At 37.5% G+C, this 16,749-nt stretch overlaps 3 protein-coding genes across 4 annotated transcripts in view; 1 reads left to right on the top strand and 2 right to left on the bottom strand.

Moving 5' to 3' along the window:
• Positions 1-195: 195 nt before the first annotated feature.
• LOC141836763 (putative monogalactosyldiacylglycerol synthase 2, chloroplastic) lies at positions 196-2,343 on the bottom strand. Its single transcript, XM_074724288.1, is given in 10 exon segments — positions 196-381; positions 384-585; positions 661-735; positions 814-876; positions 951-1,175; positions 1,239-1,380; positions 1,472-1,633; positions 1,747-1,919; positions 2,072-2,193; positions 2,196-2,343. Coding segments are annotated over 10 exon segments (1,398 nt in total). The 3' UTR covers positions 196-295.
• A 2,170-nt stretch (positions 2,344-4,513) lies between these two features.
• LOC141836765 (uncharacterized) lies at positions 4,514-5,041 on the top strand. The gene has a single exon (XM_074724290.1). The coding sequence runs from the start codon at positions 4,550-4,552 to the stop codon at positions 4,919-4,921; it is 372 nt and encodes a 123-aa protein (XP_074580391.1). The 5' UTR covers positions 4,514-4,549; the 3' UTR covers positions 4,922-5,041.
• A 461-nt stretch (positions 5,042-5,502) lies between these two features.
• Positions 5,503-16,749, bottom strand: part of LOC141836151 (endoribonuclease Dicer homolog 4) — a 40,013-nt gene continuing 28,766 nt past the window's right edge. Inside the window, exons 19-25 of one of the 2 annotated variants that reach the window (XM_074723570.1) lie at positions 16,486-16,695; positions 14,423-14,887; positions 14,027-14,299; positions 11,125-11,454; positions 6,587-6,935; positions 6,365-6,479; positions 5,503-6,131 (exon numbers count right to left, since the gene is read on the bottom strand). In XM_074723570.1, the coding sequence (XP_074579671.1) occupies positions 5,987-6,131; positions 6,365-6,479; positions 6,587-6,935; positions 11,125-11,454; positions 14,027-14,299; positions 14,423-14,887; positions 16,486-16,695 (1,887 nt within the window). In that variant the 3' untranslated portion in view covers positions 5,503-5,986. The remainder of the gene's footprint in view (positions 6,132-6,364; positions 6,480-6,586; positions 6,936-11,124; positions 11,455-14,026; positions 14,300-14,422; positions 14,888-16,485; positions 16,696-16,749) is intronic. The other variant, XM_074723571.1, reaches the window with a different exon arrangement.

Here is a 16,749-nt window from a genome sequence, read left to right as displayed (position 1 = left end):
CAAACATTAATTTCAAGGGATTCATGTCCTTTCTACAATTCCAGGTAGCCCTTCTATGGATTTATTACTTTATTTTTAAAACAAATATTGTTTTTCACACTTCTATTTACATTTTATAAATCTACTGGAAAGTTGTGACGTACAGTAAAAAAAATAATAGTTTCAAATTGTAAGGTGTAACTCCAGGCCAAAGAATTTGTGATGCTTTACCTATTCTAAACAATGAACACTACATAGGGTACGAGAATGATGAAGTCAAATTGGTTTATCTCTTCGTAGATGGTCGTGAGACCGATCATATGGGGCCGTTGGAGTGGCGGATTCCATTTTTTATTGAAGAGAATGATGAAGTCAAAGAATAAGGAGTACCGGAAGTTGGAGCCTTCTACTTGACAGCTTGTGGATGTCTCTGACAATGTCGAAAACTGCATCAGGTTGAGCCAGTTTGAGTGCGTTACAAGAGAACTTCTTGAGTTCCTTTTTTCCAGGACCAAACCATCTAGCCACTATGCTGGCTGTCTCCTCTGGGTTATCAGAGAACACTCCTGCTCCATTGTCTACTACATAAGGAACGTTGCCAACCTCCTGCGAGGAGCAGAGACAACCATTCGGTTACGATCGATGAGCAATCCCAACAATTTGGAGCAGATGAAAACTCACCTGTCCCGGGATGAAATCATTTAAAATGATAGGAAGTGCCCTTATCAAAGCCTCAGCTATTGTGCCTGGTCCAGCCTGAAAATTGAAAGCACATATATAAGCTGAAGTACAAGCTTAGAACTCAAGACGAAGAACAATAGGAAATCAACGTGCCTTTGTTATGATGCAATCACAGGCTCCCATCCATTTCTCCATTTGCGTCACAAATCCTTTGATCTGAAATCAAAACTTACCATTGATGATTATGTAGGAAATAAAAATCTATAGGAGTTTGTTTAAGTACTTCATACCTTCACAGGAACTTTCCAATGGATCGACTGCAATGAGGACTGTAAGAACTGGTTCCTTCCACAGATGACGATAATTTGTCCAATAGGTTTGCCAAGCTTGTTATCAAAGAGTGCTTCTCCAAGAGCAATTGCAGTTTCCTTGACTGGTCCCATACCTTCTCCACCTCCCATCACTAGAACAGCAGGTAAATGCAAGTCCATCTGGAGTTCTTCTCTTAGATCACCCTGTTATGCATGTATTTCTTAGAACTTCCCAAATGAATCCTCGCGAATCGATCAAAGTCGAACCTTGTTCAGGATTGCGCGGCAGAAGGATGGCCTGATTGGCAAACCAAAGACGCGGATCTGAGAAGGTTCTAACCCTTCTAGTGATGCTCTTTTCGACACCTCCTCTGAGGGGCAATAACATCTGGTCACACCATTGTGGAACCTAGCAAACAAAAATTGCAGATTGCACCATTAGACTTCATCCAAAAAGTTTTAGCCTTTACTATAAAAATCAAGAATCACATGAAACACACCATGTTGGGTGGCAGGTATGAAGGTCTGTGATCACAGTAACAAAAATGACTCTTTTCTGGAACATCTGCCATTTGAGCACCCATAGAGGTATGTGCTGCATGAGGGGATGGACGCTTATAATTATATCTGGCTCATACTTCATCAGACCTGCTTCAAATTCCCTGCAAATTCCCAATTTCCATTTGAGGTGATAAGAAGCAAGAATCGAGGCGATTTCTACAGCAGAGAGTGTCAAATCTTCAGTATAACAACTCTGACAAACTTAAAAATATACTTGGCATAGTAGGAAGCGAGGGCTGCAAGGTATAAGCAATGAACCCAGCGAGGTGAGGTGCCATGAAAGGCCAGCTTCCACAGACGAACATGCTTGATTAAGAACTTGTAGGTTCGTTCCATGTTGTTCAGGGGCCAACCGGCATTCTCTTTCCCCAAATCCTTCACAAAAACCTGTACAAAAGTATGCATTTTGCAGATAAATCAATAAGAAATTGCATAATTTATCTCCAAATTGCCGGCATTCAAACCAAAAGATCGGAGTATCTTCTCAATCAAAGAAGCCGATCTTCGATAAATACCCACAGTCAAACAAGGTTAGTTACCCGGTACTGGAAGCCGAATTCGAGCTGGAAGGCGTCGCGAATGGCCTCGGCGGAGGCGCGGTGCCCGCCGCCCGTGTCGCTCATGAGCACGAGAACATTCTTGGGCCGGTCCGCGCCGAGATGGGCTCCCCGCCCTCCCCATCGCAGGGCCCCGCGTAGAACGAGCATCGCACCGGCTGCCGATCGCCTTGGCCTCCGCCATAGTAGGCGAACACGCTCTGGAGGACGGAGTCCGAGATCCATCGCCGCGGCGACACCACCGACATCACCATGGCTTTGCAGGCGCAGGCTCGCAATTGGATTGCGAACACCACAAACCGAAGCAGATATAGAGGATCGCCGGAGCAGCCAGCAGCGACCGAAGCAGGATCCAATCCAAAGACGATTGCAAATTTCCCATAGACCGCCCATCACAAGCGCTGCACGAACATGAAAGGACGCGTGTGCGGACAACATTGGAGGGAGAAGGGATTCGGAGAATGATGCTTTAGAGTTGGGATGATTCGCATAAGCGAGCGAGATTCTGCCGCCGGGAAACGGCATATTCCACCGGGGCGCGGGAGAATCAAATGCGGTATGTTGTTCCGCAGGATTCCTTGGCGTTTTATCTGTGCGCCTGGGACGCAGGAAAACATTCTCAGTTACTTATTTGAATTTGAATGGTACAAATTTCATTTTACCCTCTGAAATTCACTCACTTTTTCAAAACGCACCTGAAGTTTAAGGATCACAAAATACACCCTCATACTTTTGAAAATTCTTTTTTTTTTCATTGTCCCCATGGGTCGCGCTAACTCTTTTAAGTATCCAATTATGCTTAATATATAATTAGTTATTTAAAAGAGTTCAAATAGTATATATTTAATCAAAGCAGAACCTTCTTATCTTAACTAAGAATCATGTCTGATTAGGTCCGAGATTGAGGGAACCATCGAGGATGAGACTGGCGTTGGGTCGGAGTTCTTCGAGGTAAGTCTCATTGGGTTGGAAATGCACAAGCTTGAGGAATCTCTGCAACAGTCAAAAAGGATTAGAATGGAGATCAAGGTAGACTTTGGTGAAGTCACTCTGACGTCCAAATCAAACTCCGGTGATCGGAGAATCAAGAAAGAAAAAGATAGGAGAAAAGTAAAGAAGTGGCTAGATTTGTGTGTACATACTTGCACTTGTAAGAGCAAGTTTCCTTTTATACTATTTCTTTAGCGGGAGAAACGAAGCCCACAACCTCCCACTCTTCCCGTTTTGATCGAGGAGGAGCCATGTTCTAGTAGAAGGGATGCCACATCGCTCAACGTTCTCCGTGTTCTATCGCCCATGTTGTCCCACGTTCTCCGCGTTCTCGGTTAACCATGTCTTCCCCATTCGGGCATGTTGATATTCAAGCTGGAGGAGCTTGCGGCATTAGATTGTACCAGAGTCAAGAGTCGAACATTAAATAGTAAGGACACAAGAGTTGAGAGTCGGATGTTGAGTAATAGGGATATAGGAGTCGGACGCCGAGTGCAAGGGCGGAGCCACGTTTTACTTTACCCGAGCTATAGCCCGGATGCTCCACGGTGAAACAGTTTAAATTTACGTAAGAAATTTTTTTTTAAAAGAAAATAGAAGAGTCACCGTCGGAGATCAGCCCGGGTAAATCACCCGGGCTGGCTCCACCATTGGCCGAGTGGTAGGGATCTCAAAGTTGGACACCGAGTGGTAGGGGCCCCGGATTTGTGAGTCGATCGTCGAGTGTGATGATCACCACTACATTGAATCCAAGTTAGACGTGAATTTGATTGAGCTTGAATGTGACTCAAAAATTCTTGACTTGAGATCTCCCTTGGCATAGTCCTAGAACTTAGTTTGTTTCGTGGGGCCGATCGTGTGGGGCTACTAAGATAGCGTTTTTTTACAGAAAAATATAGAACTTAGTTTGTTGGTCGTCTGAACGTTTGGTCACGACTATCAATTGAGTCCAATGTAACTAATCCATTTGAGTCATGCCCAGCATCAATTGACACTGTTAATTAGGGTCTACGTGAAAGCAAAAGTAGGGAGAATAATATCACTTCTTCATATCTTTCAACTTTTTTCCCATTTTTATTTAATACAATCTTAATTTAATTGTTTTGTGTGGATGAAGTTGGTGATTCCTTATGCGGACTCATTTTGCGTCATTTCTCACTACCTCCTACTTTTCCTTTCGTGTACGACTAAATATGGACTCTTAATCGCCTTAATTAAACATATCTTCTTAAATCGATATCTTAATTAAATATATCGTCTCCAAAGCGCAACGCCGACGCTTCCATGCCTTTTCCTATCCGTGTCGCCGAACGTACCCATTTAATTACCCACTTTGGCATTGACAGCTAACTCCACGCGGATTCCAACTCCGTTAACTCCGCGTGCATATAAATATATATATGCACACACATACGCAATTAACATTAGCCTAAACCATCATTTCACTGCCTCTCAGAACCCTAATCACCGATGCAATTGGTAACCCGCTTCTGCTGCTGCTTGGGCGGCGTCGCCGCCGGGGACGAGGAGGGCGAACGGACGGAGCCGTTGATCCGGTCATCTGCGACCCGGATGAGGTCGAGGGCGCAGGAGGTGCAGGAGGAGATCGGGGGAAGGTGCCGCAGCCTGGCGGCGCGGATCAGGCGACACCAGAACGGGCGTCGGGGCCCGTGCGATTTTGGGTACGATTCGGTCAGCTACGCGCTCAACTTCGACGAAGGGATGGAGGAGGACGAGGGCGAGGGCGCCCCCGTCGGCGGCAGGTGCCGGTACCGGAACTTCGCTTCCCGTCTCTCCGACTCCCCGCCGCCCCGCGCCGCCGCAGTTGGTGTCGCGTCTTGAGACGATTCGCCGGCACGGGCTGCTGTGTCGGTGCCCTTCGTATATGGGGACCGTATTGTAACGACTGCTATACTTTCTAATTGCTTTAAACGTATCTTAGTGCCCTTCGTAATTGTATTACTAACGATTTTATTAAACCATTAATATAATGGAATTAAATTGATTGTTTTTAGATAAAACGAATCAATCAAATTTTATCTAATAATCGAGTAATGTCCTACTAATAATATATTGATTTAATCAATTTAAACATTTATAAAATTATTAATACGATTTAATGGATTTTTTATTCATCCCTACAGAATGTTGATAAGACACTCAATTAGCAAAATCACTATGTTTATAATTTAGATTAAAATATTGATTTAATAATTAAAATTTAAATCATTTTACGTTTTAAATTATTACAAATAATCAAAAATTATAACAACTCATTAAGTATTATATCTTTAATAAATAATAATAAATAAATAAATAAAGCTCATTAATATTCAACTTTGTTTATTTCATACATTTCGTATCTCTTGAATTAATATAAATAAGAATTGAGTAATATATTCATTTACATGCATTGTTGAACCATAACATTTAATGCAGACTTCCGAAAGGATATTAAAGGAGTGAATATAATCAACATAAAAAAACAACAGTAATCTTTCATTCTATCCATCTGTTTTGCTCGTGTGTTGCACGAACTTTTCTCCACAAATCCCATTTAAAGAACAAATTAACTAATTACATCTTGAAAAGTCAAAGTCCATTCTCATGTCCACAATTTACTATAGAATCAATTGCCTTACGGTGCACACGAGTCATTTTCCTCGAGGCATTGTTTGTGCAGATTAGTACACGAGTCGTATACCAACAATTAACTAGTTTGGTCCACTGGAATGCACCTATCAAATTATCATAATTACACATAATCGAGCACAGGTTATAAAAAAAGTTCCCATCCCTGGGGCAACTAATATTTTAGCTATATTTTACATCCCTATCTCTATCCAATGCTAATTTACTGTGCAGAGCCGTGTAAGAAAAATGAGTTGAAGAAGAGTGAGAGATGAATTAATGTAGGTATCCAGTGTGTTTGAGATACCACAATGCGCCTTCTGCAGCATGTTGTTGAGCGGCTTTCTTTTGTGGCTTAGGATCCCCAAAGCACTCTAAGTGTTCAGTGCCAGCAACCTCTACAATAACCTTGTATGTAAACCTGCATAGGTATGCATGTATACATCTTTAAGAAAAAGTTTTTAACATGGAACAAGTTTTTAGCCTATTTGAAGTTGGATATAATTGACTATTCGCTAAAACACAGTTTCACATTTGATTTCATATAATTAGCCTGTATTGTGAATTAGTTATACGTATTTTGAATTTGTATTTAGGCATAGAAGTCGTATTTTACTGACTGTATTTCCACTTAAGTCTTAACAATCAACCTACATTTTTAGATGGCTCGGACCGTCCTCCTTACAGCAATGAAATGATGGAGGACTCCAGTAGCTGGCAGCACATATCTCCATCAGCCGTGACTTGGCTGATTTCTGAAGCGAAAAACCTACAAAAATAAAGGTAAAGTTATTCAAAAAATTTCCATAAAAGATTTTATTCTTGTTTCGTCATCACAACTACAAGGGGAAAAAAGGAAAAATATAAAACTCATACCAACTGTATTGGTGTGTTTTTCATTTGTACTTGATTCACGGGTCTGAACATTATTTCTCATGGATTGTAGAGTTTGATGATCATTACTTATGTTGCAAGATTCAGTGATCCTGGCACCAGCTAAATCTACTCTAGATGACTCAGAATTTACACTGCATTTCAACAGATCGTTTCCTCTTCCAGAATCAGATGACTGTAGAGTGTCTCCTGAATTCTGGCCTTGCAACTTTTCCAAACCATGTTCCAGATCTATAAGTTCTTCATCAAATCCAATCAGTCTTGCTTCTCCTTTTTTAGTTGACAGCAAAACTTCCTTCAATGTTTTACTTTTAAGCTTATATCCACGAGCCTGCGAGAAGACAAACAACTATTAGCAGTGACCAAAATAGATGAGAAATCAAGGTTAATAAAGCCCCAAGTCCCAAATTTTTATAGGAACAATCCAAATACAGATTGATTTACATCAGAATCATAGATTTCAATCTCAAGGCAGATTGGACGATCCAAATGAGATGTACCATTCTGAAAAAATGTCTAGACCGATACAGATACAAGGTTCAACAAGTGATACAAAGCTAAATAATGGCAATATTAAACTGAAATACTGAATACAAGTGACACAGAACCTAATACAAAACTGAATGCATCTGATACAGTTGATACCGATATAATATGAAATTGAAAGAACCATATATAGCTGTAGCATCTGCAAAATACACATGCATGGTAAAGTTAAAACAAAGTTGCAAGTAAACCCAATTTAAGAGAGAGCATTTAATTAGCACAGAATTGATTACATATATACCTTACAGGTAACATGAACATAATCTCAAAATTTCGAATTTCAAATTCTCATCCCTTCTAAGTTGTAACTTCATAATGAGAAAATTAACAAATATGCGTATGGAAAATATTCAAGAAGATGTCACATTATTAAGCTTCAATGCAAAATAAACAAAGATTTTGTGTGTCTTTGGGAGGTTGGGGGGGGGGGGGGGGGGGGGGGGGGGGGGGGGGGGGGGGGGGGGGTTAAATTAGAAACTGAACTAGGCTTGTCTTTCTCTTACATTAGTAATCCGTGTGCAGCCTTACAAGATTAGTTTTCGAATCTTTGAGATCTGGAGCTTCTAGTAGAAAAGCAGGCCAAATTAATGAACATTGTAAGTGGTCAGGAGCTTGTGACAATTTAGTAGGGTAAAGAAGAATATGAAATCATGAAACTTCAATGTTACAATCTTATTGAAGCATGTTATAGAAGAATACATAATTTTAAGAGTTTAGAGCACACTAGATTTGAGTCAAAAGACTGTAAGTTAATAGCAATTCATAAATTATAAACTCAAGAAAAACTATAAGTTGACATGATCAAGTAGGAACCAATATATATCAGGTGTTGATGTGTCACACTGTGGGCTAGGACTAAACCAGTACTGAAACAAATATTTAATACTTTGTAGCAGATAGGAAGTGTTGCCACGTTATAATTTTGCACATCATCAATTAAATTTGTATCACTTTCTCATTTTAGAAAATAAAAGGAAAGCAAATCTATGCATATGGATTAGGTTAATTTTTTTAAGGGTTTGCCTCTAATAGAAACCACAATATACTCCACTTACCAGAATCATTGAAGTAGTGACAGCTATAGAAGTAGTGAAAACTCAATTAGGAAACACTAGCAAGGAGAATGCACAACCATCATGTTAGGTTAAGACCATGGTTTCAAATGGCAATGGACACAACCGAAATGTATTGTTCTATTGTCAGCCTATACCAATATTGACACTGGTAAATTTTCACCTATGGTGGTACCAACTGAGATATAGTCTATCTTGGTCGGTACCATTCAACATCGATTTTCTTCCTGTGACTTATCCTTTGATAGTCATGGAGAAAAGATAAGGGAAGAGGGAAGCATCAAGTGAAACACCAACACCAACAAAGAGAAATGACCTCGAACTAGGAGAAACCAAGTAGTAGTCATATGTTGCACCTATGCTCTCTTCTAGTTATAATTGTAGATTCAAGTGCTCTTTTAGTGGTTAATCAAGATATATTTATACGCATGTGGAGAAACTAATTCCAACAACAAAGGTCTTGGGTTAATTGAAACTCATGGGGATTATAAGCACAAAACTCTTAATTTTGGCACGCATTGAAGTGTGCAAGTGTTGACACAATACAAATGGAATTAAAATTTAATGAGTCTGAACGGACCTAGTCCAAATAGTCTAACAAAGATTTGAAAAGGCTTTTTCAAGCGGAAGATAGTTGATAGTTGAAAATTTGCATAGTGCCTAGGTTAGAGGTGAAGCGCCTATTCAGGAGCCTAAGTGGTTGGCACTAAATAATATTAAAATAAAATAGAGAAGAATAAGTAAAAAGAATAGGGATATATATATATATATAAGCACTATAAAATTAACTTTTCCTTTTCATTATTTTAAAATAGTATAATCTTAATGCTTTTAACACATCTAGTAGTCGAAGGTTTACATATAGTATGGCATGAATTCAGTGTACTTTATAATGACAATGCCTACTACATATATGACACTCTAACATGTCTAAAATAATGTTGAAGTAGTTATACATGACAACATAAAAAATATAGGACACATTATCACTAGCAAAGTGTATAACCCAATGAAAGTAAAATTTGCAAGACAATTAATAGACACATAACACAATTTAATTAACATATAACATTATATTTCACATTACAATGAAGAAGACTCATAACACAATTTAATAATGTATAACATAACAAAAGAGGATGGATGTGGTTGGTCTGCATATTCTGATTTTATTCAAGTGAACCAATTAGATAAATCCTTTTTTTAGAGAACCTACCTAAACTGCCCATCTAAGACGCTTGGACTGCCTTGTTTACCTAGGCTGATCACTTTTTGGAACAAGTGTCAAACAGACTGTGGTTTGAAATCTTGTACCATGCCGGGTGAAACGGTTGAAACGTATCATTTCAATAAATTATCAAAACTCGATATCACTCGGCACTAAGGTTCAAAATCTCGAGCAATGTAATTTTAACCTTTGACTAGAACATTATTGATTTAGTATCATGCCGATGCTTCGATGCATGGTGTTGGTGACAGATTGACAGTTGAAGGAGGAAAGAGATAAAACAAAGGAAGGAGACATTGTCTGTGCTAAGTGGTATCAAATTTTGATAATTTACCGGAATGATCCATTTTGACCATTTCACCCGATATAGTATAAGATTTAAAATCATGCTCGACACAGATAGTGTTCCTTCCTATGCGTCATCTTCCTCTTTCAACTTCTAATTACCAACATCATACATTGCAACATCAGCACATGAAACAATATCGTTTCAATCAAAAACCAAAACTCCAGCACAGCTCAAGATTTTGAACCTTGAACAAGACTACTTGATCATTAGGTGATTGTGTTGCGTAAATCACACTTCACGTTCCTAATCAGGGCATTTTTTTTTGTTGATTTACTTTCCTTAATTCCTTTTGCCTTCAAAGAGACTGGCAGCAGTAGAGGATGTTTGGCCAATGAGATTTGAGTAGGCACTTGCTAGTAATGTTGTTCAAAGTCTACCTAGATCCTTTTGTTTTTCCTTATTAGTACTTACTGCTTTTAGTCCTTATGTGTGATATTCTTGGGCTTCTGTTGTGCATTTCTGATCGTGACACATTATGAAAGTTGTCTAGTGTGCAGTGACATTGTCAATGGCAAACAATCAAATTGTCCTATTTTTTCCCTAGGACACTTGAGTCTTTTCCTTTCCCTTGGTCTATTGTGTGTTGTTGTACATGACATTTCAAGAAGAAGCCGACTTGAGAGATTCATCCCTACGATCTCTCTTATCCTCAAGAGATGTTAGCTGTGGTGATTTAGGGCTAGATGGATTGTTGGTTATGTGTTCCATTAGCCCCATACCTTTATTTTGCATGCGTATGTGTAATATTTTTGTTCATTATTGTCGTGCCTAATCAATATTTGACTATAAGAGTTTGTCTAGCTTATGTAACAAGATGGGCGCAGGTAGTATCTAAGTTCAAGTTTGAGGGGTGTGTATAAGAGGTATTTAGGTTTACAGACTTATTGCTGCAGTAGATTCATATTGATATTTTAGGTTTAGAATTCCTATATTGGGTTCTATATATGCATGTAATTATCTCTTTAACACAATGCAATGCATTGTTTTCTTTTTCCAAACTTAATGAATATTTTTATATGCTTCAATATCCTTTTCACAATTTATAGACTTTCTCAAGCTATTAGCTCTCGCAAATATATTCCTGTATAGGGATGGGGATGGGCCTTACAATATAAAGCTTTTATAATTGAATTTTTGTGAGCACCTAAAGATTTTAGGCATGCTCTAAAAAAACTAAACAAATAGGCAATTGAAACTTCTAGAAACAACAATAGCTTTAGCGGATGATAATATTAGAACTAGTTTTAAGAATACATATGTGAACTAGTTTCATGAATAAATAGACAATATAAAAACAAATAAAGAAGTGGTGTATTGGCCATACCCTTAGCTCAGAAAGTGCTTCTAGTGAAGCCATTCTTCTAGCAGCTTTAGAATTTTTGTTGCTTGATTCAAATGTCAACGGTTCATCATTTATGCCAATTTCTACCTTGACAAGATATCCTTCATGGATTTTAATTGGCTCTGGGAGCCCCAATGCGAAACCCAAATGCTGACAAAGTTCTCGTAGATCTTTAGTAGGATTAATCTGAAAACTAGAGAAATCCAAAGCAGATTTCAATAGGTTTCGCATTAAATCCCAAGCAATCTTTAAGTTAAATCCAGTGTCGAGAAGTACTGCACCAACACAAGATTCAACTATGTCACCGAGTACCTAACAAATTGATGACATATTCACATATTAATTCATGACATAATCAACAAATAACTTTTTTCTAATACAAGCTAATAGTAGAGTCCAGGCAAACTGAAGTATGTTGATCAAGAAAAGGTGCTGCAGCTGCAAAAGGAGGATTTTATGTATCAATGAAAGTTACTTTTTGCTACTTGAATAATTATAAAATCGGTATTAATTTCACTAAATTACCCAGAAAATAAAAGCATACACCAAAAAGCATTATTACCTTCATAGCATGGGATAGATAAAACCAACCTTGTCTAACAGTTGAAAATATAAACAGAACCAATATCTGAGGTATCACTCCATCTTGCCAAACATATACTTATCGGTCCAACCAGGATGAAGACCAGTAAAGGCTTAAGGATCCATAATTTCACCATCCTGGCCTACACAATAGGAGTGATACAGAGACCAGTGTCTACCAGGGGCTTATTCTACAATAAGCCAACAGCCATTAGCATTGCCTAAGAACTAGTAACCATTTTTCCAGCTTTCCATCTGATTTTCCCCCTATAGATACCTAAACGCATGCTCACTCAATCTTGCTAGTGAAACAACTCTTGCCTTGTGATTGGATTTAACCATGTTGTTGTGTTTTGATGTGTTGGCAATGTGGTTTAAGTTAGGTCTTCCCTATGGTTTTAAATGTGCATTGAGTATGCAAATAGTTTGACAGTGCACATGATAATTATTGAGATCATGTGCTCGACGATTGGAGACATAAATCGTGTGGAGGTGGTGCTCAATGGACCCAATGGGATCAAGTTATGGATATGACAATCGTTAAGATTGTGGAGCTCAACAAGGAGCTCGCTGCTTGAGAGTTTGGCTTGGATTGAGTTAGTGCACTAGAGCTTGGGGAGGAGCTCAGTGGACTCAAGCGTAGCAGGCTTGGATCGATAGTTGTTGATGGAGTATGTTGCCTCGGAGTTGGCTTGGATCGTGTTAGTGAACTAGAAATAGGGGAGGGGCTTGATGGACTCTAGAGTGAGGTTTGGATCGAGGTGTTGCTCTAAATTTGCATAGCAACATTGGACTCAACAAGGATTTTAATGGATTCAAGGATCTAAAGATCTGAAGGCATAAGAGCCATGAGAGATTGTCGAGTGAATGTATTGTTTTTGTCTTTGAGCATGTAATATTGTGATTGCCGAGACAATAAATGCACTACCTAGGGATTGATAACCATGCTAGATTAAAATGGTTTGTGATTGTGCTTGTGCTTGTATGATATCATTTATCGTATAATTATTCTTTTGGTGTATGGTAAAGGTAGCTCAACTTGAGGGCTGGTAGCTAGAATGGAGGGGAACTCAATTTTAGAGGGAACTTTGAGTTTTTGATTGCCTTTATATTTGTCATTGGAAAATAAGAAAAATGTAGTTACAATAAGAAAATATAAAAAATCTAACTATATCTTCTATTATTTAATAAAAATTAACTCCTTACTTAATATTTATAGAATTTATTAGTATAATATTAACATAACATTACCAAATTTATAGAAAATTAGAGAACTTTGATACAAATCTGACACAATTGCTCACTCGTTTGAGTCCTGTAAACCACTCTTATTACAGCACAATTTATCACATTGTAATAAATTGATATGTTAAGATCTCACTTAATCCTTGACATCCTTAGTAAGGTCCCAAGTCTCCTTAGTCAATAGCATGTGAGATCCAACTAGTGGAAGACCACTACACATAACTATTTCCAAATTGAATGTCTCATCAGGACTAGGCCAATATCCACTTTTACCAAATACAACAATTAGCCACAGTTATAGAGGTAGAGCACTAACTAGATATGGCTAAGCATATGACAAAATGCTTATGTTCAAGTTAATGATAGTTCTCTAATGTAATGCTTATCAATGCCCCTTGTGAGCCCACCACTACCTATGGGCAGTTAAACTTAGGTGTCAGTTGATGTTCAAAGTCTACCTAATAACCCAAAATTATTCTTCATCAAAGAAATATAAAGATTCAATCCAATGATAACCCTGCCATCACATTTTAGCTCTTCCCAACCAGAGCAGCACACAATTTCAAGGATTAGATTTGCTCTAAAACCAAGTATAAGTCTAAGTATAACCCAAATTTATTCTTAATCAAAGAAATATAAGGATTCAATCCAATGATGACCCCACCATCACATTTTAGCTCTTCCCAATCAGAGCACCACAATAAATTCCAAGGATTAGATTTGCTCTAAACCCAAGTATACGAACCCTCCAAAATGAGAGAACAAGTTAATTAATCTGTAGGTCCAACGGTGCCTTAAAATGGGTAAACTCAAACTGTGACACTTGGCATATCTTAGTTTTATAAACCACTTCGCAAGTTGTGTGTGCCCCAATTATCTGAACTACATGAATCTTATCTCTCCATTAAGATTTATGCAGGAGTAGATGATTATTGATATTCAAATTTTTTAAAGTGCATTTTATTACACTAATACATAGTAAAGTGGAGTGTTAGATATCAATAATAACTAAAGCATAAATACACCAATAAAGAACCATCTAACAGAATCAATTTACCTTTGGGCATGCAGGTTCCTCAATAAGGTCCTTTTCTAAATCAGATAAAAGAACAAAACTTTCAAACTCATGTACTGCTTCTGCAAGGCACCTTGAATCTTGTATCAGATACTTATGAAGGGATCTCTGAACAGCTACATTTGCAAAAGAGTTGTTGTTAACTGTCAATGAGCGTAAATCTGTTATTTGACCTGGCTTCAATTCTGGATAAAGTGAGTAGAGATATGATGTAATCAAGTAGTCCAAGACGGCATCTCCAAGGAATTCTAGTTTCTAATTAAGAAATAGAAGGCAGTTCATGCATCAGAAATATGCAATGTTCAACTTAGCTTACTATACTATGAAACTTTGATTGGATTCTTATCATATATTTAAACATGTCATTAAAAGACAGACCTGATAACATCCACCAGAGTGCTTACTGTAGGAAGGATGCACAAAAGCTTCAAGAAGAAGGCCTTTAAAACGAAAATTATAACCTAGTTCTCCTTCCAGTTCCTTCACATTGATATTACTCATAAGAGACAAATTATTGTTACTTGAGTCACAAATTCGATAAACATTTGAAACGTCATAATCTACTGGTATGCCAATCCAACGTAGAAATGCAATTGCAGCTTTGAACCCACTTTCAACAAGAAAAGCACCAATAAGAGCCTCAACAACATCAGCAATGGTTTTCCTTTGCAGCCATTGATGTGATTTGGTGCATTTAATATTACATCTTTCATCTCCACCATTCTCATTGATCTTTCCTCGAGGATGAATAATAGATTCAGTATCTGTGTTGCAAAACTGTTTACAAGGGCGGCCAAGTGCAAAGAATTGTGATGGATCAAACAAATCATCATGTATATAGACCTGAAATTTAAATACAGACAGATAATTAAACAAATAAAACTTTGATTTCAATGGACTTGAAAATATTGCCAAATCAGTTATCAAAAAGAAACAAATTAAGCTAGTGTAAACATCTAAAATAGAAAAGTTTCAAGAGAAAACTAAATTGGAATCTGACAAAGAGCAACTCTAAATTGGACAAATAAAATCTAAAAGGAACATGGAAAGTAATTTGAATTATCACTTTGTAGTTTGTAGGAAAGTTGTTCACAAGACCACAATCAACTATGAATAACTGCAACAAGCTTGACCAAAATACACTACTGCAAAGCAAATATAATACATACATATATATATATATATACAAGACAATGAATTGTTTTCAACAAAAAAAAATGCAAACACAAGCATCCATACCTTTGTTAGATAAAGTTTTGAATGCATTTTTACCTGATAGCAAAGAAATTCAACACAATTCTTTGACCAATAATCAAATTTGTTCATGAATAAATTTTCAGTACAAGTAAAATTTTATTCACTTCTCTTCATTAATAACAAATATTTTATTTTACTTTACCTAATTTAAAATATTTAGTTTCTAACACTTGTCACCACAATTCACATTTCAAAATTATTCTAATATAATATCATCTGCAAATAGCAAATATGCTGGTTTATTTAGATATACATAAAGCCATAAAAAAATGCAATATTTTAACAATAGTCATGACATACAATGGTATTTATCACATTGATATAATTAGTAGACATAAGTTCAATAGCCATACATAAAGCCTTTGGATCTTTGTCCTTTATACACTTCCTTTCTTTGATTTGAATAATCATGAACTATCCTTCTCATATTAAAAACTCTGGTGTTGCTACAGAAATCACCATGATCATTGAACTCTGTTATTTATCATTTTCTTGCCTATGTTTAATTGCTTCATAATTATTTAAGGCCTTTATACTTCTGTGGTTTTCCCAATCTACTAAACACATATTCATTATTTCATTACATCAACTATGATTCCTATTCACCACATCATCATTACCAGCTCTCTTGCAGTTACACCTTCTTTTATACTCTTCAATTAAGCTGATATCTAATTCTATTTGTTATGGAAGTCCATTAGTAGCAATGTTGTCAACATTGAGATAGTAAATTTCTTCTTTCTCCATCCTACTTTTACTTTGAAATGAAGTTTAGTCACCATGCATGCTTGATATGGAAGATAGAGTGCTCCTGCACTCCATTGGTCAAATGCAGTGCCCCATGGTTTCACATGGTAAGAGGATATCCCTTCAAAATTGACCAATCATTTGGGATGGAAAGTGCACCAACTCACTCCAACATGATATCACATCTTAATAAGATGGAACCAATCCTTCAGTCATGATGGGCATGAAGCACTGTGCTGTTGCTCTATGCTCAGTCCCACGAGAGAAAATGTCAGATCCAGGTGTGCAGATATTAAGAATATCACTCCCACCACCACCACCTCGTCCTCCCAAAGAATGATTCAATGAACTCCATCCAACTTCAGCATTTAGAACAGAATGAAGATTGCAAAGACAAAAGGTGTTTTCCAAGGATACATAAACGAAAAAGGTGTTACCTGTAAATTTTGTGCAATTGCTAGCTCATATAAATTTGAATTATTCACAACACCAGATCTCCTTCTGGTCAATTCCCCTTCATCAAGGGCCTCATAGGAAATAAAGCTTTGACGCGCAACTGCATATTTCAGGAAAGAATCACCAAGCACTTCAAATCTCTCAAGAGACAACCGTTCCAAACATCTTTCTGTAGTAAGGGCTTCTAGGATCTGCAATTTACTTATTCTGATTCAGTCAAAATAATTTAATATGTAGACATTTTT

The sequence above is a fragment of the Curcuma longa genome, chromosome 10 (assembly GCF_044706935.1).
Source record: "Curcuma longa cultivar G26 ecotype Majalengka, Jawa Barat chromosome 10, ITB_CL_G26_1.1, whole genome shotgun sequence".
In the NCBI taxonomy this organism is placed as follows: Eukaryota; Viridiplantae; Streptophyta; class Magnoliopsida; order Zingiberales; family Zingiberaceae; genus Curcuma; species Curcuma longa.
Note: the sequence above shows the minus strand (reverse complement) of the source record. Positions and strands in the feature narration are given on the sequence as shown.